This window comes from Moschus berezovskii, chromosome 19 (genome assembly GCF_049115385.1).
Source record: "Moschus berezovskii isolate FMDL1 chromosome 19, NW_MosBer_1.0, whole genome shotgun sequence".
Lineage (NCBI taxonomy): Eukaryota > Metazoa > Chordata > Mammalia > Artiodactyla > Moschidae > Moschus > Moschus berezovskii.
In genome coordinates, this window is record NC_142478.1 from 7,662,980 (window position 1) to 7,685,782 (window position 22,803).

Consider the following 22,803-nt stretch of genomic DNA (forward strand, 5'->3'; position numbering starts at 1 on the left):
AATCAATGGTTCTCAATCCTGACTGCATAGGAAGATCACCTGAGAAACTTCTAGAATGCTCAGCTCTCACCCTAGAATGCTTAAATCAGAATCTCTAAAAAGGGAACTTAGGGAATTTATACATATATAATATAAATATTAAATAATTTATATATGCTATAATAAATAACAAGCATAATATCTAAAGGGTTTTTTATATACTACCTTGAGTATAAGTGAATTTATATAAGGAATTTATATACACAATAATACATAATGATATGTAATTAATATCTCATATATTATATTAATTAATACTATATAAAATTTCTTTAGATATTATATATCATAATATATATATTGTATCATTATAATATTATGAAATCATGTCATCATAATATTATAATGACATAATATCTAAAGGAATTTAGCTGATCGTCGAAGAATTGATGCTTTTGAACTGTGGTGCTGGAGAAGACTCTTGAGAGTCCCTTAAACTGCAAGGAGATCCAACCAGTCCATTCTAAAGGAGATCAGTCCTGGGTGTTCATTGGAAGAACTGATGCTAAAGCTGAAACTCCAATACTTTGGCCACCTCATGCGACGAGTTGACTCACTGGAAAAGACTCTGATGCTGGGAGGGACTGGGGGCGGGAGGAGAAGGGGACAACAGAGAATGAGATGGCTGGATGGCATCACCGACTCGACGGATATGAGTTTGAGTGAACTCCGGGAGTTGGTGATGGACAGGGAGGCCTGGCGTGCTGTGATTCATGGGGTTGCCGAGAGTCGGACATGACTGAGCGACTGAACCGAACTGAACTGAATATATCATTATATTAATTATAATAGAACTTTATATATAAAGCATTATATATAATTTCTTAGAAACTCATGTATATGTATGATTATATAATGTATAAATGAATTTTATATAACATTATAAATAATATAATACTAAATTATATATGATAGATAATATTTAATTATATACATGAATTCTTTAATATAAACTTACCAATTACATGTCATGACATTATAAATTCTTTTGTACATTCTATACATATTATATACATTATTTATACATTATATATAATACATAATTATAATATATATTTAATAAATCCTTACTTTTCCTTAGGCTCCTCCCTTAGACCTTTCCTGGTTACCTCTCTGCACTCACCGTCACTACCACAAAGCACTATCAAGACATATACACGTAATCTTCTCAGGGGAGTCCAGCCATGATCAAGAGTCACTGATTCAGACATTTAGGATGTGTGATTAGGGGATCCTGCAGGTCAAGTTCGCTTACTGAAGGACACGTGGGGGAAATGAGTCAGCAGATCCCAGGGCAGGGTGGATAAGGCAGACAGGCAGGAAGGGGTGCAGGGAGAAGAAATCTGTCTTGAAGTTCAGGGAAATGACTCAGGAAAGGGCCAGAGGCCAGGATTCTAGTCTAATGTTCAGGACTCCAGAAATCTTTCTCCAGGTGAACAGGAAGTATCTTACCTTGTAGGCACTGCTGATCAATGAGAGGTCAGTGGTGTGGGCCGTGGACCCTGGAGTCAGAGCTTAGGCTAAAGGATCAGGTGAGAGGGGATGAAAATGAGCCAGGAAGGAAAACTGGCTACTACACTTGCCCAGGACTGTGATAAAAGGGGTGCCGCGTTCTTGGAGGAAGAGTGATGCACCAGCTCAGCCTGGTCAGGGCACTCTTCGGGGGAGCGCTTGGATGAATTGCTGACCACTGTGGTTTGCTTTTATTTGCCACGCCCAGCCTCTGTCCAAAGCAGCTGCCCAGATCTGATGCTGCCTTGCTGGAGGGCTCTGTGTTCCCGGCAGGTGTTTAGAAGACACAGAGGACAGCAAGGGCTTCAGCTTTGGCCTGTGCTTTCCACACAGGGCAACCTGGGAGTCAGGTGGAGTTATCTGAGGGTCAGATGAGTGTGAGTAGGGCAGGACGTGTAGACCTGCTGAAGAAATGAGCTGCACATGTGCTGGTTTCCTCTTTTCCTAAGCGTTCTTAGCCAGGCTGTTGGGACACGAGCTGCAAAGGAGCTGCAATGAGCCAGGCTCGCTGGGATATGAGGTCCTGGGCACCACAGAGAGCAGGACGCCTCTCTGACCCTCAGCTGTTGGCTCAGAGGCTCTAAGCCAGTGGGTCAAAGCAATGGCATCAAGAGCATCACCTAAGGATTTCTTAAAATTATAGATGCCAGGCGGAGAAGGCGATGGCATCCCACTCCAGTACTCTTGCCTGGAAAATCCCGTGAACAGAGGAGCCTGGTGGGCTGCAGTCCATGGGGTCGTGAAGAGTCAGACACAACTGAGCGACTTCATTTTCACTTTTCACTTTCATGCATTGGAGAAAGGAATGGCAACCCACTCCAGTGTTCTTGCCTGGAGAATCCCAGGGACGGGGTAGCCTGGTGGGCTGCTGTCTATGGGGTCACAGAGTCAGACACTACTGAAGTGACTTAGCAGCAGCAGCAGCATAGATGCCAGGGCCCCACCTCTAGGGATCCCAACTTACTTGGTTTGAGGTGAGATCCAAAATATAAACTTTTTAAATATTCTCCAGGGGATTCTAAAGCATAGTCAGGGTGAAAGCCACTGATTTCAGCCTTGGCTGGGCAACTAAATAGGTGATCAATCAGGAAGGGAAGGTGAAGGGTGGGGGTGCTGAAGAGGCTCAGAGGGCTGTTACCCCAGGACTGGTCCAGGTGCCGGCTTTTCTTTTGCTCTTTTTGCCTATTGATCTTTCCAGGTTTGTACTTTTTTGGTTGTGCTGGGTCTTTGCTGCGGCATGTGGGCTTTCTCCAGTTATGGTGCTCAGGCTTAGTAGCCCTGTGGCATCTCTCTTCCCAGGTGGCTCCATGGTAAAGAATCTGCCTGCCAACTCAAGAGACACGGGTTCGATCCCTGGGTCGGGAAGATCCCCTGGAGAAGGAAATGGCAACCCACTCCAGTACTCCTGCCTGGAGAATCCCATGGAGGGAGGAGCCTGGTGGGGGTCACAAAAGAGTTGGACTTAGTGACTTAGGACAACTTAGTGACTAAACAACAATAGTGCTTCATGAGCTCCTCTGAAGTCTCTTTTCAGCTTTATTGAGCTATAACTGACAAGTAAAATTGTAAGATACTCAAAGCATACCTAGTGATGATTTGATACACGTATACACTGTGAAAGGGTTCTCATCTAGTTAATTAACCATCCGTCGTCTTCTATATTTATCTTGTGTGTGTGAGAGAGAGACAGATAGGGAACATTTCATCTGGCAAATTTCAATTATATAATACAGTGTAATCAGGTGTGACTCCTGATTAGGCTAAACCAATAAAGGTAATTGCATTTCCCTTGCAAGTGACTGATATAAAATGGCAATACATGTGAAAGGAAGTCAGTTGGGCGGTCTCTGGGAAAGTCTCCGAGAACTCAGGAACATTCTCTGTCCCAGTCTTCAGACTGCCGTGTGAGGTGTGATCCTGGGAGGAGGTCTATGAGGGGACAAGTCTCAGGACCAACATCAGAGCCAAAGGTGGGAGGAACTCGGTCCTGGGACTTGTAGAGACTGACTGAACCAACCAGCCCTGGACCTTCCTTGTCTCCAGATTCTGAGTACGTGACATTCTCTTTGTTCAAGCCGTTAAAGCTAGGTCTTCTGCTTGTTGAAGTCAAAAGCATCCTAAATGATACATGTTATTTTAGCCATCTTACAACTACTGTATTTTTATTTGTCTGCAGATATTTGTCTCATACATTCCTTGAGACTGAATCATGCTCTTTTCATATTTTTTAAAACAGCTTCAGGTTCACAGCAAAATTAAGAAGGTACAAAGATTTCCTATATACTCCTGCCCTGACACATGTATAGTCCCCACCCCTACCCACCACCTCCATTGAAAGATCTCCCATCAGAGTGGGGCATTTGTTACAGGTGGAACAGTGTGCCAACTGTGCAACAACAAATAAGGAATCTACACTGACACATCATCATCCCCCAAAGACCAGAGTTTACAGTAGGGTTCACTCTTGGTGCTGTGCATTGTATGGGTGTTTGTGTGCGTGTGTGCACGTGTGTGTGCGTGTGTGTGTTAGTCACTCAGTCATATCCGACTCTGCGACCCAATGGACTGTAGCCTGCCAGGCTCCTCTGTCCATGGAATTCTCCAAGCAAAAATATTGAATTGGGTTGCCTTTCCTTTCTCCAGGGACATTTCATGGGTTTAGACAAATGTAAATGACATAAGTCTACCATGATATTTAATAGCATCATACAAAGTAGTTTCACTGATTTAAACATTTTCTGTGCTCTATGCATTCATCCCTCCCCCTCTCAAACCTTGGCAACTACCCATCTGTTTGCTGTCTCCATAGTTTTATTTTTTCCCAGAATGGCATAGAGTGGGAATCAGAGTATGTCCAGCCTTTTCAGATTGGCTTCCTTTATTTAGTGATAAGCATTTAAGCCATGTCTCTTCATGACTTAAGAGCTCATTTCCTTTTAGCACTCAATAATATTCCATTGTCTGGATATATCAGCGTTTATTTATCCATTCACCAGCTGAAGGACATCCTGATTGCTTCCAAGTTTGGCAAGCACGAATGAAGTTGCTAGAAACATCCATGTGCAGGTTCCTCTGCGCACTTAAATTTTTTAACTCTTCCGGGTAAATACCAAGAAGCATGATTGCTGAATCATGTGGTAAGAAAGGTTTGCTTCATTTTGTAAGAAACTGTCTTCCAGAGCAGCTGTACGGTTCTGCTTTCCCCCCAGCAATGAAGGAGCGTTCCTGTTGCTCCACATCCACGCCAGCACATGGTGCTGTCACTGGTCCAGATTCTGGTCATTCTAATAGGTGTGTAGTGGATTCTCGTTGTTATTTTCATTAGCATTTCTCTAATGACATATGTAGAGCATCATTCCATGCACTTATTTGCCATCTGTGTATCTTCTTTGTTGAGGTGTCAAGGTCTTTGGCCCCTTTTTAATTGAGCTGTTTATTTTCTTATCGTTGAGTTTCACGAGTTCTTTGTATATTTTGGATGACAGTCCTTTAGCAGATCCTTTATCTTTTGTAAGTATTTTCTCTCAGTCTGGGTCTTGTCTGCTAATTCTCTTGAGATTGCCTTCAGAGTCATGACATTTTATGTGGAATTTTTCCAAAGGCTTGAATGCAATGTTGCTTGAGAAAACAAATGAATTATTTATTTCCATAAACATTAAGACTCACTTTGTGTCAAGCTTATGCTAATCACTGTGAACACTAGAATGAAAACAAGCATGGAGCATTTTTGATTGTTCAAAATGAAAACAAGGCATCTCATCCTCTTAAAGAGAAAGTTGGTTTCTTATAAGGACGCGAGCAGACGGACCACTCACAGCTCAGCTCATCTTCTCCTTGCCTCCAGCTTATCTGACCCGTGTGGTCTCCTGTTTGTGCCTCTCTTTCTCTGCTTGTGAATTCTCCTTCTTTCACTACCCACTGAGCAAGAGATCACACACCATTTAGTCCAGATCTCAGAATTTTGATTAGCTTCTGATCACCTTTAAAGGGTCAAAGCCCTCACACCCACTGCCTTGTGGGTCACTGGACAGCATTAGATCGAGTGTCCATTTGAGTGACCACGACAGTGTCTAGACAAGAAAATATTCTGATGTGTTTTCCTTGAAACCATAAGAGGAATTTAGGAGTGAAAGGCCCTGTGGCCTGGATCTCTAAAAGGATGACTCAGAAATAACTCCAGGGACTTCTTCAATGGGCCAGTCGTGAAGACTTCACCTTCCTATGCGGGGAGGTGGGTTAGATTCCTAGTCAGGAAGATAAGATCCCACATGCCTCATGGCTGAAACACAAAAATATAAGAAACAGAAACAATACTGTAACAAGGTCAATAAAGACTTTAAAAAAGAAAGAAGGAAAGTAACTGTAAAGTTAGGCTCTCTGTCAGCAGTCTGATACCTTCCAGTACCCCCTGTGTCTCCGCGTCCTGGAGAGCTGTGACTGAGGGAGGCCCCCGGCTGCCCGCCACAGGTTTAGGGCGTGAAGTAAAACGGAATCAAAGTCTCTCTTGTAGTAGAATCAGCAATGATTCTTAACCTGTTTTGGGGAAAAGAAATAGAAACTGAATTATCAAAGTTTTTATAATTATCAAATATTATTTTGATAATTTAAAAATATCTGAAATTATCAGAATTATCAAACTGAATTATCAAATTATCAAAAAAAATATCAAATTTTGTTCCTATGGACAAAAAACTGTTCCATAGGAACAAATCATCCACAGTGTCATCGTTTCTGAAGGACTAAAAATACTTGGAAATGTTAAATTAACTAGTTAAGAGAAAAGCAATGAGGCAATGTTGTAGTTTTTTAAAGTCAGATACTCCTGGACACATGATTATATTTCCAGAGAGGTGATCACATTGGCGTGAACTTAACCAAGAAGAAGCAGAGTTAACCTGATCCATTCAGTGTATATAATCACTTAAATGGAAGATTTTAATTTTTAAACAGGAAAACACAAGTGTGATTTCAGAATTATTAGAAGAAAAAGATAACTTATTCTTATTAATTTTAAAACAACTTTAGAAAGTAATAGGGGGTGATGCTTTCTGCCACTTACTTCTCTGCATTTTCTATTCTTTCTACAGTCAGAATGTATCACCTGAGGACAATTTAAGTGTGGTATTTTACATATGAATTGTAAGCAATTAAAAGGAAAATTTCTCTGGTGTAGCAGCCAGCATGGTGCCGTAAGTAAACAGAGGCTTTCCTTTCTAATGCTTTTGAGGGTGATGATCTCCATTCCAGAGTTAGCACATGGAAATGACACAGATGCCCTGGAAACACACTGGAGCCTATTTTGGTGCATTTGAATTTAGAATTGAAGTACTAAACCCATGGGTAGTGTCAGATGATGGTTGGTCATGTGAGCATTTGTGCTGTGACTTCACTCACTATGTACTTAAATAGAAGACGGACAGCTGTGCAAGACACTATTTTCATCTGCCTCCAGTCTCAGGTAAGTGGTTTCATCCAGTTTATCTAAGTACTCAGTCCCCAGTGAAAACCCACCAAAGTCAAATGCAGCCGCTTAAAAAGCAACCCACTTTGTAATAGGGGCAGGAGGAATAAATGTGCTTTAAAAGACAGTGTTCTTTGAGGAGTGGGCTGACTGAATAGCAGTCAGGCCATGTCACCACTGCCCTTGACAACGTCCAGAGTTCCTCATCACTGACGGAATGCAGTTCTCTTCTCCACTCCATCTCCAGCGCTCGTCCCAACTTTTTCTCCAACCTTATCACACCCCAACATTTCTGGATACACCCCACTTTCTGACCATCTGAGACTTCCCTTTCCTGAGAGCAAGCCTAGCATTTTCTGATCTCTGTCAATATATTCATCCTGTGAGTGTACTACAAACATGACCAAGGACCAGTGAGGAGAAGGCTCTGTAGTTATGTCACTGACACTTGAATGACTTTCCATCAGTTTCCTCCAATCATTACTGCCAGGAACGGGAACTTCCAACCATGCCCTTCAGTGGCAGCCCCGTTCCCTGAGGACAGCACATGTTCACTCGACCATTTGGTTCCAGGAGGACTTGGGAGTGTCCCCGGGTTCCACGAGAGTAAGATGAGCATGGCGCTGGAGCCCAGGCCCTGGATTCCAAGCCGAGGGACCTTGGGTTGGTCCCAGACTTCTGGTCCCGGACTTCTGCCTCTTCAGCTGCCTCTGGGGAATAAGGATGCCTGCCCTGCTTCCCTCAGAGTTTGAGATGAAGAGAAGATGGATGTGAAAACAGAGGCATGCACGTCTCAGTAAATCTCAGCTCTCACTTTAGTTTGGCGTAGCGGTTTTCAGCCTCAGGGCTATGGACATCTCGGATGGCTGGACGATTCTTTGCGCGTGGGGTGCTGGCCCACGCGGATGTGTGCTCACTAGGTGCCAATAGCGCCACCCCAAACAGACACTGCCGAATGTCCCTGGGGAGAAAGTGCCCTGGGGAGGACACTGGGTGTAGGGTGGACTTTCAGAGTTGGGTTCTGGTCACCCTTCCATCGTTCTCCCCACCCTGCTCCCTCAGCCCCATCTGCAGGCTTTTATGGTCATCAAATGAACAGAGCTTTAAAAAATTCCACATCCAATGCCTTCCCCCACTCTCAGTCAGCCTGTTATAAAGATGTTCTTGCAGTTACCCATGTGCGGACTTAATAGCTTCTCTGGATTCTGTCCACAGAATCTCCCAGAAGAGAACAGCATTTCCTGGGTGCTAAACTCAAAAACACTTCCTCTTTTCTAACTCATCCTTCCATCTTTATTTACTAAACAATCCTACTTTTGACACACAATCTCCCTTAAAAATACACATTTTTCCCAACCTACCTGCAGAACTATTGTGGGTCTCTTTTTTCCCTCACACATCTTATTTGTTCTGTTTTTTAATATCAAGAAGGTAACACATGTATTACATTTTTTTCCCAATAGTACCGAGATGTATTAAAGGAGATCTGTCCCCTTGGCTTCCCCTCCTCCTCCTTGCCCCTCCCACCCAGCTTTCACCATCTCTCTCTAGAAAGTTGAAAAGTTGAAAGTGTTAGTCACTCAATTGTGTCCAACTCTGCGACTCTGTAAACTGTAACCCATTAGGCTCCTCTGTCCATGGGATTCTCCAGGCAAGAATACTGGAGTGGATTGTCATTTCCTTCTTCAGGGGATCTTCCCAACCCAGGGATTGAACCTAGGTCTCCCACATTGCAGGCAGACTCTTTGCCATCTGAGCCATCAGGGAAGCCCTCTCCCTCCAGGGATAACTGTTAATTCCTGGTGGATCTTATCTTCTAGTGGTCTATCCAGAAGCATATTTTTTTCTCACTGTTTTTTCAACATGCTAATGTTTGTATATGAAGATGATGAGATTTCTCTTGTTCGGTCCCTAGCCAGACTAATTCTCCATCGCTGAAGATGGTCAAAGAGGAGGTTTTATTAGTGCTCTGCAGGTATTGAAAACAGATTTCCCTCCTGCAAAAGCCCCCTGGGAGCAGCCACCAAGCTCTGCAAACACTGGTGGCCCAGCACGGCCAGGAGCAGGTATTCACACCCTAACCCACATGTTAAGACCTCCATTCCGTTCTGTTTCATTCTTTTTTTTTTCCCAAAGAAGCAACACGTTTTGCAAAGGACCCTGATGAGAGAGTATGGACAGGTTTATGCAACAGCAAAAAATAGCTACACCAGAGGAGAAGAATGAGGCATGGTGTAACTGGAGCTCATTCCAGGGACCGTGCTGCTTTGAAAAGGCTCACGGATTAAATTCTTGGCTGGGAGACAGTAAGCATTATTTTGTTTCTGGTTCAGTAACTTGTGACCATTTACAAATAGAGGTGTCAGTGCGCAAAGGAAAGATTTTTAAAAATACCATTTGAATAAGGGCCATCTTTAGATCCTTTCTCTGATTCCTTTGTTCATTCAGCATGTATCATTGGTTTGGGGCTGTCTCGGGGGGCAGAGTTTTGAGGAGGAGGAAGTCATCAAGTTGAGTGAGACATGGATACTGCTGTCTTTCAGGGAAGAAAGAGGTTGTCTACATTACAAAATGCAAATGTAATGTGGACAGCTAACATGCTGCAGACACTACCAATATCCTTGTTTTCCAGTGAACACTGCCGTAAACAGTGTTTCTAGCACACCTAGCTGCCCTGGGACCAAGAAATCCAGAAAGGCCACGGGCGACAGCACGGCACAACTCAGCCATGGACATCTGCCGGCTATGGGTCGAACACAGGTCCCGCAGGTGGGGTAGGAAGGGGAGGGTGGTGAGTTCAGTGTGGCCAGCCCTGCCTTCCCAGGCCCTGTCCTCACTGTCTGCAGGACGGTGTGGCAGTCACGTTGCTCCGTGCTTTCGCGGTTTGGCCAGAAGCAGCTCTGGTTTTCTTCTCTGACTTTTTCTGCTCAGGTCTGCCCCTTGTGAATGAAGGCTCTTAAGAGCTGTATTATTAGTCAGCTACTGCCACACTGATGCTGTGTGAAAGACAGCCCTAAATCTCTCTGCAGCTCACAATCTTAACATGTCCATGTTCGTGGTTCTGTCACTCAGCTGAGATTTGGCTGATCCGGGCTGGGCCGGGCAGGATCCCAGGTTGCCGGTCTTGTTGAGGTCTGCTTCACATCACGGGGCTTATGATGTCAGATCACAGAAATGCAAGATTCCAGGAACAAACACAAGACGGTGTGCCGTGATGGCGCTCAAAGAATTCAGCCCACACTGTCTCTTCCACTCATGTTTTTATGGTCAGAGCAAGTCATACATGGCCTGGCTCAAGATCAGTAAGGCAGGGAGGTAAACAGTGCCTACGTGGGTGGGAGAGACTGCCAAGTCACAGGGCAAGGAGGAAATTCATGTCATTCAGAGACCGCGTCAAGAACTGGGAACAGTTATCTAATCAGCTATAAGGAGTTGCCATTTTCCTCAAAGAGAAAAACCTCACAGTGAGACCTAGAAGGAAGTAGCCTCTTTCCATGGAGCGGAGTTGATGCTAGCCTGTGGGTGCTGAAACCCCAGTGTCACTGCCCCTGTGTGGTTGGAGCTGAAATGACCTTCACTGTAGAGACTTGTGACTTTGGTCCCTGGCTTCAGATAAGTTTGGGGCCTGCTGCTTCACAGTTGGTGAAGGAAACGTGCCATCTTTCTTTGTGGTATTCTTGCCTGCTTATTTCCTTCCTCCTGTCCCAGATCCACAGTTGTCACGCTGCTCCAACCCGCTCGCTAATAGCTGCGCCACCTCGCCTCTGTCCTACTCAGCTGCCTGGCAGTTCTGGAGGTCCTCTGCCCTCCCCTCTCATCTGGCCCAGGGCTGAGATGCTGCTGTCAATACCTGCTACATTTCTGGAGCTCGGTGATGAATGACAGGCTTGAGGATGGGCTGGGTTGTTTGTTGCAGGGCCTGTCTTCAGAAGTGGAGGCCTTTTTCTCCACTAAGAACTTTCAAATGCGCCCACCCCTAAAAGAGTCTCACAGACCCATAGGATATGAGTGCCGGGGCGATAGTGACTGTCTAATCAGCCCCACTGTTTCACAGATAAAGCCAATGAGGCCAGAGAATCTAGCTCCCGACAGAATGAAGACGGGGGTCGTGGACTTCAGCTCCTCAGTTTGGTGTGCCCCGGTGTCTCTCCACGCCCATCCTTCCTCCATTTCATGCACATCGTGGCAGGATACTAGGTGAAATTCCAAGAATGAGCAGATTGGGGAGCTCTGCACTCCATTTATACACCTGTCTAAAGACCCCATGAGTAGCAAATTAGGCTGCTATTTGGGCTAGGAAGAGGAGGACTCAGTTAAAATGCAAAGAGAAAGAGTTAATTCTTCACTTTTGATCTTCTAAAGGCTCGAGGAAGGAGACAGTCCTCCCTACCAACTCTGGCACTCCCAAGGCAACATCAGAGGAAACCGGAGGATGGAGGCAGGGGCCCTGAAACAACTGGAAGGTGAAAGTATCAGTCGCTCAGTCACGTCCGGCCCTTTGCAACCCCATGGACTGTAGCCCGCCAGGATCCTCTGTCCATGGACTTCTCCAAGCAAGAATAATGGCATGGGTAGCCGTTCTAGTCTCCAGGGGATCTTCCTGACCACAGGGATAGAATCTGGGTCTCCCGCATTGTAGGCAGATTCTTTATCATCTGAGCCACAAGGAAAAGAACTGAAGTCAATCCTTGAATAACTGAGAAATCACTGAACTGACAACAGGTTGTATTTGTGACTGTATTCAGTTTACCACGACCAAAGCGGAAATTCAAAATGGATGCTGTAATAGAGAAATAGAACAAATCACCATCTTTCCAGACCTGAGTTTCTACCTATAGTCTGTTGGCAGGATGGTGACATGAATGGCTAGAACTGCAAGTGGAAGGAGTGAACTGCCAGCTAATATCTGGAAAAAGACCTGGAAGGGTTTAAACATGGAACAATTTTGTTTTGCTTCTGTTCAGTTCAGTCGCTCAGTCGTGTCCGACTCTCTGCGACCCCATGAATCACAGCACGCCAGGCCTCCCTGTCCATCACCAACTCCCGGAGTTCACTCAAACTTATGTCCATCAAGTCGGTGACACCATCCAGCCATCTCATTCTCTGTTGTCCCCATCTCCTCCTGCCCCCAATCCCTCCCAGCATCAGAGTCTTTTCCAGTGAGTCAACTCGTCGCATGAGGTGGCCAAAGTATTGCAGTTTCAGCTTTAGCATCAGTCCTTCCAGTGAACACCCAGGACTGATCTCCTTTAGAATGGACTGGTTGGATCTCTTTGCGGTCCAAGGGACTCTCAAGAGTCTTCTCCAGCACCACAGTTCAAAAGCATCGATTCTTTGGCGATCAGCTTTCTTCACAGTCCAACTCTCACATCCATACGTGACCACTGGAAAAACCATAGCTTTGCACTTAAAATTGTTCCACAATAAATGTATGTCTTTACTATAATTTAAAAATGTACTATTTCAATTTTAAAATAATTACCTCCCAGCCTCCACTATTCTCTCCCACTGGATTCAAACATGCTCAGTTTTTGCTTATTTTTGGCATGACCCACATGCCTTGGAACTAGAGTTGTTCCTCCTGGTGTCTTTCTTTATTATAACTTGCCATCTTCCCCAAGCCTTTGTGCTTTTGCATTTTATAGTTTCATGGGTGTTGAGGACTTAGTTGGCCAGCACATCATCAACTGCAAATCTGGAAAGTCAAATTAAACAGGAAAACAAATAAAAGAACAAACATTAGAGTCACTCATCTATGTTTATCATTCTAAAGTGCAGACTAATACAGATACTCTGTATTTGTTAATAATCTATGTGCTTCAAAAATACTTGAAGGGACTTAGAAAAAACAGCTATCAGTATATGATCTGATCAAAACTGAAACAACAGTGGAGGAAGTTTAATTTCTTTTAACAGGTATGGGAGGCTGCAGATGAGTGAGGTCAGGGCAGTCAGGTGGGGAGACCAACCAACCGGATCTTCTTGGTCGGTTCTGATGGGTACTGTGGGATGGGCGGGGGAGGCTCTTTGGCCAGTGTGGGGCAGGGGAAGGCTTCTGAGAAGGCTCTGGTGGAGCTGCTTCCAGGCCTAAGTCCTGAAGGAGGAGTTAGGGTCAGCCAGGGGAAGGAATGTTCCTAGAAGTGGTGTGGAAACCTGGGCTAATGAAGCTCCACCCTCAAGCTTTGCTTCTAGTTCCAGGCTTTTGGGCCAACGAAGTGAAACCTGAAAATAAGCCATGCTATTTATTTCTTACTGTGTGAGGAAGGGGACATGACTTTCTAGGAACAAAAATGAAACTCTACAATAGTGATTCTCTAGTTCTATCATGAATGAAAATGCTGGGATGGGGTCCAAGGCTACATATTTTAACAAATTCCCCAAATGATTCTGGGGTATGTGCCCTTTAACCCCAGTCCACCTAAAAAATACTGCTGTAAAAGGAATTTTTTATTTGCCTACTCATTCATTCATTTGTTCATTCAAAAGCAGAACTATGAAGTACTGCCCTAAGTGCAGGGGTCAACTAGAGAACATCCCCCTGCCCTCAGGGGGATGTTGACCATGGCGGGAGGACTCCTGCCTCTCTAGGCCGGTCAGCCTCTTCTTCCTCGGGCACTCCCCACAGGGCCCTCCAGACTAGAGACCACAGGTCACTGCAACTCCTCACTGCAATCCTCCTCAGTTTCGTTTTTGGTGGCCAGCCATCTGTTGAGGCCCTGGAGACTCTGTCGTGGAGGAGGTCCAGGCTGAGGCCGAGGGTGGAAGCTGCTGGAATTCCCCCCCCTGCAACAGCTCCTCCAAGCAACCAGCTGAAGGGTGAGTGACCAGGGCCAGCAGCCAGGATGCAGGGGCAGAGCCACCAAGGGTTCTGAAAACAGGTCAGGAGGAGCCTGGCTGGGAGAACTCCCAGCTTCGATGGCACTGCTACAGACTGAATACTCGTGTCCCCCTCAAATTCAGATCTGAAGCCCTAACCTCCAATATCTGTATTTTTGTCTCGGGGGGAGAGGCGATTAGGGTTAGATAGGGTCATGAGGGTGGAGCCCTCCTAACAAGATCAGGGTCCTGTAAGAAGAGATGCCAGAGGGCTTGCTCTGTCTCAGTGCCATGTGAGAACACAGCAAGAAGGTGGCCATCTACAAACCAGGAAGAGGGTCTTCACCAGGACCCCACATGCTGGCACCCCGATCTCAGCATTCCAGCCTCTGAACTCGCGGAAAATAGGTGTCTGTCGGTGGTATTTTGCATGGCAGCTGGTGCTGACTAAGACACAGAGACCACTGTCAGCCGCTCTCCTGGCTGGGATTCCCGGCACGACCTAGGGTTCCACCCCAGCTCCAGCCCTAGCCCCTGCCCATTCATCTCTCTGGGTGCTTCTTTAGAACCTCTGACCTTAACTGCACACCTGCTCAGTGGGCTTCAGAGTGATCTACAGGCCCCACCTGATGTGACGATTACATTGTGTGGGGGCCTGACTCCTTTTTAAGCAGAGTGCGCTCCCTTAACTACCACCAGCTGGCACTGAGAGACAGAGGGGTGCCTCAGAAAGTGTGTGCAAGCGTGTCAGTGTGTGTGTGTGAGCCTGCGTGTACATTTATGAGTATGTGAGTGTGTCTGTGAGTGGGTGTTGAGTATACAGACCATGGCTAGGGCATATATATATGAAAACAGAACTCAGACCCTACCTGTAGCAGCAATCCAAGAAGCCGAGCACTAATCCTTGTAATACTGGCTCTAGTTTTTCCTCTGCTTCTGATTTAGGAGAAGCCAGATATGCATCTCTAAGCAATCGCTGGAACCCATCAGTAGAATGGGCTTCTGGTGCCCCACGCCAATGGCTCTCATCAGGGTACTGGAGCCTTTACTTTTCCCACTGCAGAGCTTTCCCACTCCTCTACTAGACTCTGAGTCTCTGCCTACTGCAGGAGATGGTGGCCGACTCCCTGGCTATCACGAGCTCTCTGTAAACGGCCTGTGCTTGCTCTCTGGTTGGCCTTCCTGGAGTTTCCACAGTGCATGAGTGTGTTAAGCATGTGTATGGGGTGTGTCTGTGTGTTGCAGACGGTGAAGCTGGAGGATGGAGGGGAAAATGGGGGTGGGGAGCCCTGCAGTCCCTGCAAGATTATCCCTTCTGTGATGCTCCCTTGAAGTCCCTACTCTTTTCTGGCTGGAGGGGTGGGGCAAGAGGGAGGGGAGGAGGAATGGATGAGAGTCACCTCGGTACTTCAGGGAGTTGATGGTGAAAGCCAGACTCTTGTGCAAAGTCATAAAGAGTGCCTCCAACCAGTAATGGGCTTCTCTTCCTGCCCTCCTGAGCATAAGGAGGCATGGTGCATCTTCAAAGCACACTACCTCCTCTCCCTCCTCCCTCCCCTCCCCTGAAAGCTGACCCCACCACTGCCTGCAGGCCTTGCTCTGAGGCTCCCCGCTGCCTCACGCCTACCTGCAACTGGGACCCTGACTTCCTGCCAGGAGCATGTCAGGATTTAATTTGAGGCCAGGTGGCCACTGCCAAAATGAATGGTTGGTAAAATTAGAACAAACAGAGGTAAATAGCCCTTTACCTCGCACGCAGTCAGCCTGGGATTTAACTGCAGTGAAGCGATCACTGAGGTGCTGCAATTTTCTGATCAATGATGGTAATTTTCTCCCCCTTAAGATCAGCTTAATCACTCTGAGAGTCTTAGAGCACACAGGGGTCCAAAGAAAATTACAGAGTGGCGCAGGACTTCTCTGCAGCTTATTTTGCACATCATTCTGAGTGACGCAGTGCTGTGTGATCAGAAGCAATACGGGGGACCCTTGGAGAAACTGTGACACGCTCACAGGCAGTGTATGCACTGCAGAACATGAGTCTGTGCTCTAGCTGCCGACAGACACCTGCCTCTGCAGACCTTCCTGCCAGACGTATCTTAAAATCAAAGAAACCAAGGCTTACACCTTGCCAAACACATGCCTCAAGCCTGAGATCCAAGATGGTTTTAATAGAGTGTAAAATGAAGAGAACGTTCAGGCCCTGGGCCTTTTCTCTGGCACATATGCAGTGCAGCGGGAGAAACGCCTGCTCGCACAGGAATGATTGCCCTCAGACTCAGCGCGAGAAGAGCTCAGAGCCAGCAGTCAAGATTTTGATTAATAGGTCCCTGCCTGTTGTTTTCAAGTCGATCATCCAGTTTTGAACTCTTTTCTTCTGCTGTTTGTTCTAAATTGTTATCTAAAGTACAAAAGCATATTTTATCAGGACTTGACTTAACTGCTGGTTAAAAATATTAAAATGCATACTGTCAATCCATTAACACACTGATTATTACATGAATCATCAACCTATTTCTGTGGATAAGAACTGAGATAAACAGAGACTATGGACAGGGAAGAGCAGCAATGCACTAAACAAGAAATGGCCAAGTCTGGGGCTGAGGAAGCCAGTCACCTTGTGTGCTCACACCAACCGGGCCACTGCAGATGGTATGGACCGGAAGTTGGTGACTCACGGTAAGCTGCAGGCAAAGGTTTAGGGATGAGATGGGTGTCTTAAGCCTCGCTCTGTCTGCCTGTCCCTCTTGTACCACAGAAGACATAATGATGAAATTCCATTCTTTTTCTGTTGTTCTATGAACTTTATTTCTCAAAAACAGTCTTATGATATTCGTGGAATAAAATACCCAATATTTCTGTGGAATCTCATTCTGCAGGGCTTAGACCCTAGACCTAAACCAAAGAAAGGACTTCAATAGAACACAAAACACCTACTCTAATGGCTCTCAACACTGGTATAAACTGTCGTGTCCTTCCTGCATTGTTTCATTCGGGTAGGCTTCCCACCCCCTCTTCTAATCCTGCTCAGTTTACTTTGTTTTGTTAGGTAGTTAGAATAGGAAAAAGGAGCCCCAAATGGCGGTGGCTAAAAGACAAAGAAAGGGAAAAGCCCGTGAGGAGGGAACAAAGGAAAAACCCAGCTCACAGCTGAAGAGTGAGACCCTCAGGTGAAAAACCACGCCCCCTTCCTGGCTGGCCCTACTTTGCGTAGGGCAGCCTCAGGGAGTGGGAGACGAAGCATATAAAAAGGGGGAGCCAAAATGGGCTGAGGCCTCTCCTTTGGGGTCAGCTGACCCTCATGCCTCAAGTGTGTACTATCCTTTGCTTGCCGAATAAAACTCAGCTGTAATGCTAGTCCACCATCTCAAATCTTTGCTGTGGCAAGACAGAACCAAGGAAATTACACACTCTCCCAACAGTTTGTTGTCAACAACCTCTGAGAAAATTGTCATTCAAGTATGAAGAAAGGTAAAATACAGATTTTTCCTCTCCTGAGAGCATATTCTACTTTGGAAATGGGCCCTTTAAAAGATTGTTTCTCTTTGACTATCAATCCGGCAATCAAGCTGTTTGGTACTTTCCCAAAGGAGCTGAAAATTGACGTCCATGCAAACAGCTGCACACGGATGTTTCCAGCAGCCTTATGCCTAACTGCCAAAACTTGGAAGCAACCTTGATGTCCTTCAGTAGTGTGTGTGTGCGCGTGCGGTCGCTTCAGTCGTGCCTGACTGCGACCCTGTGGACTGTAGCCCGCCAGCCTTCTCTGTCCATGAGGCTCTCTAAGCAAGAGTCCTGGAGTGGGCTGCCACGCCCTCCTCCAGGTCCCTCTAGTCGATGAGTGGATAAATAAAGCGCAGTGCACGCAGCCAGTGGGACATTATTCTGCACTAGAAGGAATTGAGTCACTGGCCATGACGAGACACGGGGGAAGCGTATCATGAAGAAGCCAGTCTGCAGAGGCTGCACTTTGAGAGTCCAGCTACCTGTCATTGGAAAAGGCAAAACGATGCCAACAATGAAAGACTGTAGTTATCAGGGCTTGGGAGGGACGGACGAGTGGAGCATGGAGGACTTTCAGGGCAGAGAAACTACCCCAAGTGATACTATAATGATAATACCTGTCATTATTATACATGTGTCCAAACCAATAGAATAGATGGCACCAAGAGTGGACCCTAAAGTAAACAGTGGTGCTTGGCGTGGTTATGATGTGTCAATGTAAATTTATCGGTCGAAACAAATGTACCACTCTGCAGGGGTATTGACAGTGGAGGAGGCACTGCAGGTGTGGGGACTTGGGGTTTACGGATAATCTCTGCCCTTTCCTCTTAACTTTGCTGTGGACTTAAAACTGCTCTAAAAAATAGTCTTTATAAAGAAAAAACCAAACATGAAAAGATGATTTCTCTCTGCAGAAGCAGAGCACGCCCTTCAGGCATGGGGAGAGCATGGGGATAGTATACCTTTTCCTTCTGATGAGCTGTGGGGAGTGGGGCATGCAGGACCCAGGACCCAGGGAGAAGGGTGCGCCTGTTCCTGGCTGGGCACAGTTCCTGATGGCACAGGTGTCCCTGCTAAATGGGATCCAATGTGGTAGCCACTAGCCACAAAGAGTTACTAAAATTTACATTAGTGAAAATAAAAACTGACAATTCAGTGCTCGCCAGCCCTGTTTCGAGTGCTTAGCAACCTGTGTACTAATGGCTACTGTACTGGACCACACAGATTCAGAACATTTCCATCATCTCAGAAAGTTCTCCTGGAGAGCGCTGCTCCAGACTCTAGGCAGAACGGGAGATGGAGTAAAATCACAAACCCAGAACCCCCAGCCCCAGACCCTGAGTGACATCTGAGCGCCGGACACTGCTCCCACGGGGGCGAGGTCAAAAGGTGGGGACCCACGCGGGCCGGGGTGGGGAAAGACCTTGCGAGGCGTGTTAACTGAATCAGTGCTTGAAGAGCAACTTCTCTTTTGCAACTCTTGCTGGTCTGACAGGCTCCTGCAGAATTACATCACTTCCTAAAAAACAGGCAAACACCTCTCCTTCAAGTTAGCACCGACCCAAACAAGCAGGAAACAGGAAATGTTCACGTTTCGGGGGCACTGAAGCCGGCGCAGCAGCAGCGCGATGCCGGGGCGCGCGCCCCCCGCGGCTCCGCGCGCCGCCCTGTTCCTCGCCGCGGCCCTGGCGGCCCTCCGCACCCGCCCGGCGCAGGGTAAGCACCCCTCGGCTCTCCGCTCCCGGCGAGCAGGGTGAGGAAGGCTGGTCTGGTACCTGAGGCTACAGAACTCTGCCGGGGAGCGTAACACTTAGAAAAACCCAAGCCTTACTGTGAGAAAAGTGGAGAAAAGTCTAGCTCTGTTTTTTGGGGGGAAGGAGGGAGGAGGGACTTGGCTTCGTTCGCTGCCGGCTGATCCAGCTGCAGTTCTCTCCTTGAATTTAAGCTCCCCGCAGTCTTTGTTTTCCAAGATGTAATTTACCGGTCCCAGTCATTTACCGGCTTTAATGGGCATATTAAGAAAATGATCAACTCTTTGGCGGTTCCTGGAAAAGACCGTTTCAATCAGTTGAAACAGAGAAATCATGAATTAACTTTTAGTAATGTGGGCCGAGAAGTCTGCTGGTTCCAAAAAGTCCTGGAAAAACTGGGCTATGGAAATTTAGGACTGGAAAGTAGACTAAAGAAACACCATAAGTTAAAAAAAAAAGAAAAAGTAAGCAGGAAATTGTCTGAGGAATCCCCAGGCATCCATTCCAACTTGTAAGGTCTTTCATCAGCTTTCCTTTGATCTTGTTACTTTGGGAGAGATTTTCTTTGCGTTGATTGTGACTAATGAAGCTTTGTTTTTAAAAAGTTGTGTGATTGTAGTGAATCAAAGGTATCAGAAAAGACAAAGTATTAAATCTCATAGTGTTGAGCTAAGAGCAGCAGTTGACAGTTGCTACAACCAGCACAGCCACTCCCCGTTGCTTCTTACCCTTGTGTGGATCGCTCTTGGGTAAACAAAGTAGTTGCTGGTGGTTCCTGTCAGTGGACACCTCGTGCTGCTAGTGTACAACAGTATTGGGCCCACAAGAAGGTTCTCAAGCTGAGGTTCTTTAAATAGGATGTGGGGAGGGACATCAGACACTACCTAACAGACAAGTAACCTCCTGGAGACTAGTAGTCAGCACACAACCACCCCACCCTACCAATCTCCCCTTCCCTGGGTGTTCTCAGCATGGTCTCTAGGGTTCCAGGTGGAGACTGGAAAGGCCAACCATTCCAACTGGAGAGATATTTGGTTGAAATTGAGGTTCATGTTCAAAATGAGTTTGGGATACACTGTGTTTTTTAATACATAAAGTTTTGGAGCAGGTGTGCTGTGTGCTGTGTGCTCAGTCGTGTCCGACTCTTTGTGACCCCATGGACTTAGCCTGCCAGGCTCCTCTGTCCATGATGATTCTCCAGGCAAGAATATTGAAGTGGGTTGCCATACCCTCCTCTGGGGGATCTTCCCGACCCAGCGATCAAACCCAGGTCTCTCGCAGCGCAGGCGGATTCTTTGCTGTCTGAGCCACTCCCTTCCCCATTTGGAGCAGGAAGGGGCTTAAAGATGACGCTCAGACTGTCCCGAGTGTTTGGCTGTGCTGGAGGTGCAGCTGTGCAGGGGTGCAGATGAAGGAACTGAGAGGAGAAAGGCGAGGCCCACCGCCAGGCAGCTTTCCTGACTTGGCTCCAGGGTCTTTCCTGTCCAGCCAGGGAGTCAGCCATGCCCCCTGCTGAAACCTCTGAACCAGGCTCCTTTCCCCGACAGGCATCCCTCAGCACCACGGGAGCAGGGCCCAGCTATCCTTCTTCCCCGCGTTTACCTCTCACTGCCACCACACTCACCTCAAACAGGCTCCTGAGAGTGGTATTTAACCTTAGCTGTGTAGTTTTCTTGAGCACCTGAAAAGGATGGAATAAAGTGTCTGCAATTCAGGAGCTGCAAAAGGACTGGTGAAGAGACTCAGTGAAAGGCCTCCCTCTGGGGTCTGTATCTGATCAGTGACCTTCCCTTCACAGAGGTGGCTCCTCATTCATGGCCCCTGGCCTCTCCCTGCAAGCGCCTTTCCACAGCATCTCCTTGAGTCTCTCCTGCTCCCCCGCCGCAGCCCCTCAGTCACACGAAATGGAGCGTGTGTTCCAGGCCTCTGTGGCTTTGGCTGCAAGTGATGACAGATTCCTTTTTTTTTTCCTACGAGGTGGATGCCTGTGTAACCTGAAAGGCACAGACTGAATGTTGCCTCCCGATTGGCGTCTGTCTCACTGCGCCTTCTGTGGCACCCTGCCTCTTGTGCCCTCATAGGCCTGCTGCTGCTGCTGCTGCTAACCACTTAGAATCCTATCCAGGCCTCCCTCAAGGCTGTGAGCACTTCCAGGGAAAAGAAAATTCCCTTTAGTTCGTCTTTGATTTCCTCAAACCTTGTAATGGGTCAGCATAAATTAGGAACTCGGTGGTTGTTGAGAAATACTGAAATCATCCTAGAGTGGGTGTGAGACTGATCACTGAAACCGATGAACCCCTGAAGGCAGGTAATGTTAGGAGAAGCACAAGCTGAAAAGCTGCGTTTGAGGAGCACGGGGATTGCCTGGGTCATCCCACACTCACTGGGCTCTGTCTCCATTCTCAGTGCCTGAAAATGCAAAAATGCCCACTTGCAAGCAGCTGGATAATCAAAGCTGATTACTTTGAGATTAGCCAAGGGAAAGGCTGTTCTTAACTAAGGACTAAATGTACATTGTAAAATTAAGTAAGATATACATCCTTTCGAGGGGCTTCCCCGTGACTCAGCAGTAAAGACTCTGCATGCCAGTGTAGGAGATGTGGGTTCAATTCCCGGGTCGGGAGGATCCCCTGGAGAAGGAAATGGCAACCCACTCCAGTATTCTTGCCTGGAGAATTCCATGGACAGAGGAGTCTGGTGGCTACAGTCTATGGGGCTCCAAAGAATCAGGCACAACTTAGCGACTAAACAACATATCCTTTTGGGCTAATGGTGTCTAAGTGTCACGTGCATGCATGCTAAGTCACTTCAGTTTTGTCCAGGTGATCTTCCCGACCCAAGGATCAAACCCGCGTCTCTTGTGCTTCCTGTGTTGCAGACAGCTTCTTTACCACTAGCACCACCTGGGAAGCCAAGTGTCACAGTTGTATCTAAATATTTCCTTGAATTCTTAAAAAAATATCACAGGGGTGTTTGGTAGAAGAATGCAGTCTACCAAACAGCCCGATTCTCCTTTGCAAGCATCATGTAGGTTTCAGTTCAGTTCAGTTCAGTCGCTCAGTCGTGTCTGACTCTCCGCGACCCCATGAATCACAGCACGCCAGGCCTCCCTGTCCATCACCAACTCCCGGAGTACACTCAAACTCATGTCCACAGAGTCGGTGATGCCATCCAGCCATCTCATTCTCCGTCGTCCCCTTCTCCTCCCGCCCCCAACCTTTCCCAGCATCAGAGTCTTTTCCAGTGAGTCAACTCATCGCATGAGGTGGCCAAAATATTGCAGTTTCAGCTTTAGCATCAGTCCCTCCAATGAACATCCAGGACTGATCTCCTTTAGAATGGACTGGTTGGATCTCCTTGCAGTATAAGGAACTCTCAAGAGTCTTCTCCAATACCACAGTTCAAAAGCATCGATTCTTCGGCGATCAGCCTTCTTCACAGTCCAACTCTCACATGTAGGTTTATCTCAAATCAAATGGGCGACATCATCTAATACCTGCAGTTACCTGAGACCAGCATCGTTACTGCTGAGTCAGCATCTTTTTATCTTTTGCTTTATATAGATATAGAACCTGGTACAGAATGGATTACTATCTCAAGTGAACTCATCCACTTAGAAGTCACCAGGGGAGAAATGAGAAAATAGCTTTTCTGGGATTTCGACCAAACGGATGAGAACACTTAAAGTATAGCTCTGGGCCTAGGGATCTTGGCCAGTGTAGG

The 22,803-nt window shown here is 46.7% G+C and overlaps 1 protein-coding gene across 4 annotated transcripts in view; it reads left to right on the forward strand.

Annotated features, from left to right (window-relative positions):
* The first annotated feature begins 18,854 nt into the window (after positions 1-18,854).
* The window catches only part of TMEM154 (transmembrane protein 154), a 50,013-nt gene continuing 46,064 nt past the window's right edge, over positions 18,855-22,803 (forward strand). The window contains exon 1 of one of the 4 annotated variants that reach the window (XM_055404502.2): positions 18,855-19,045. In XM_055404502.2, coding sequence (XP_055260477.2) covers positions 18,958-19,045 — 88 coding nt within the window. In that variant the 5' untranslated portion in view covers positions 18,855-18,957. The remainder of the gene's footprint in view (positions 19,046-22,803) is intronic. The other 3 variants (XM_055404500.2, XM_055404501.2, XM_055404503.2) reach the window with 3 other exon arrangements.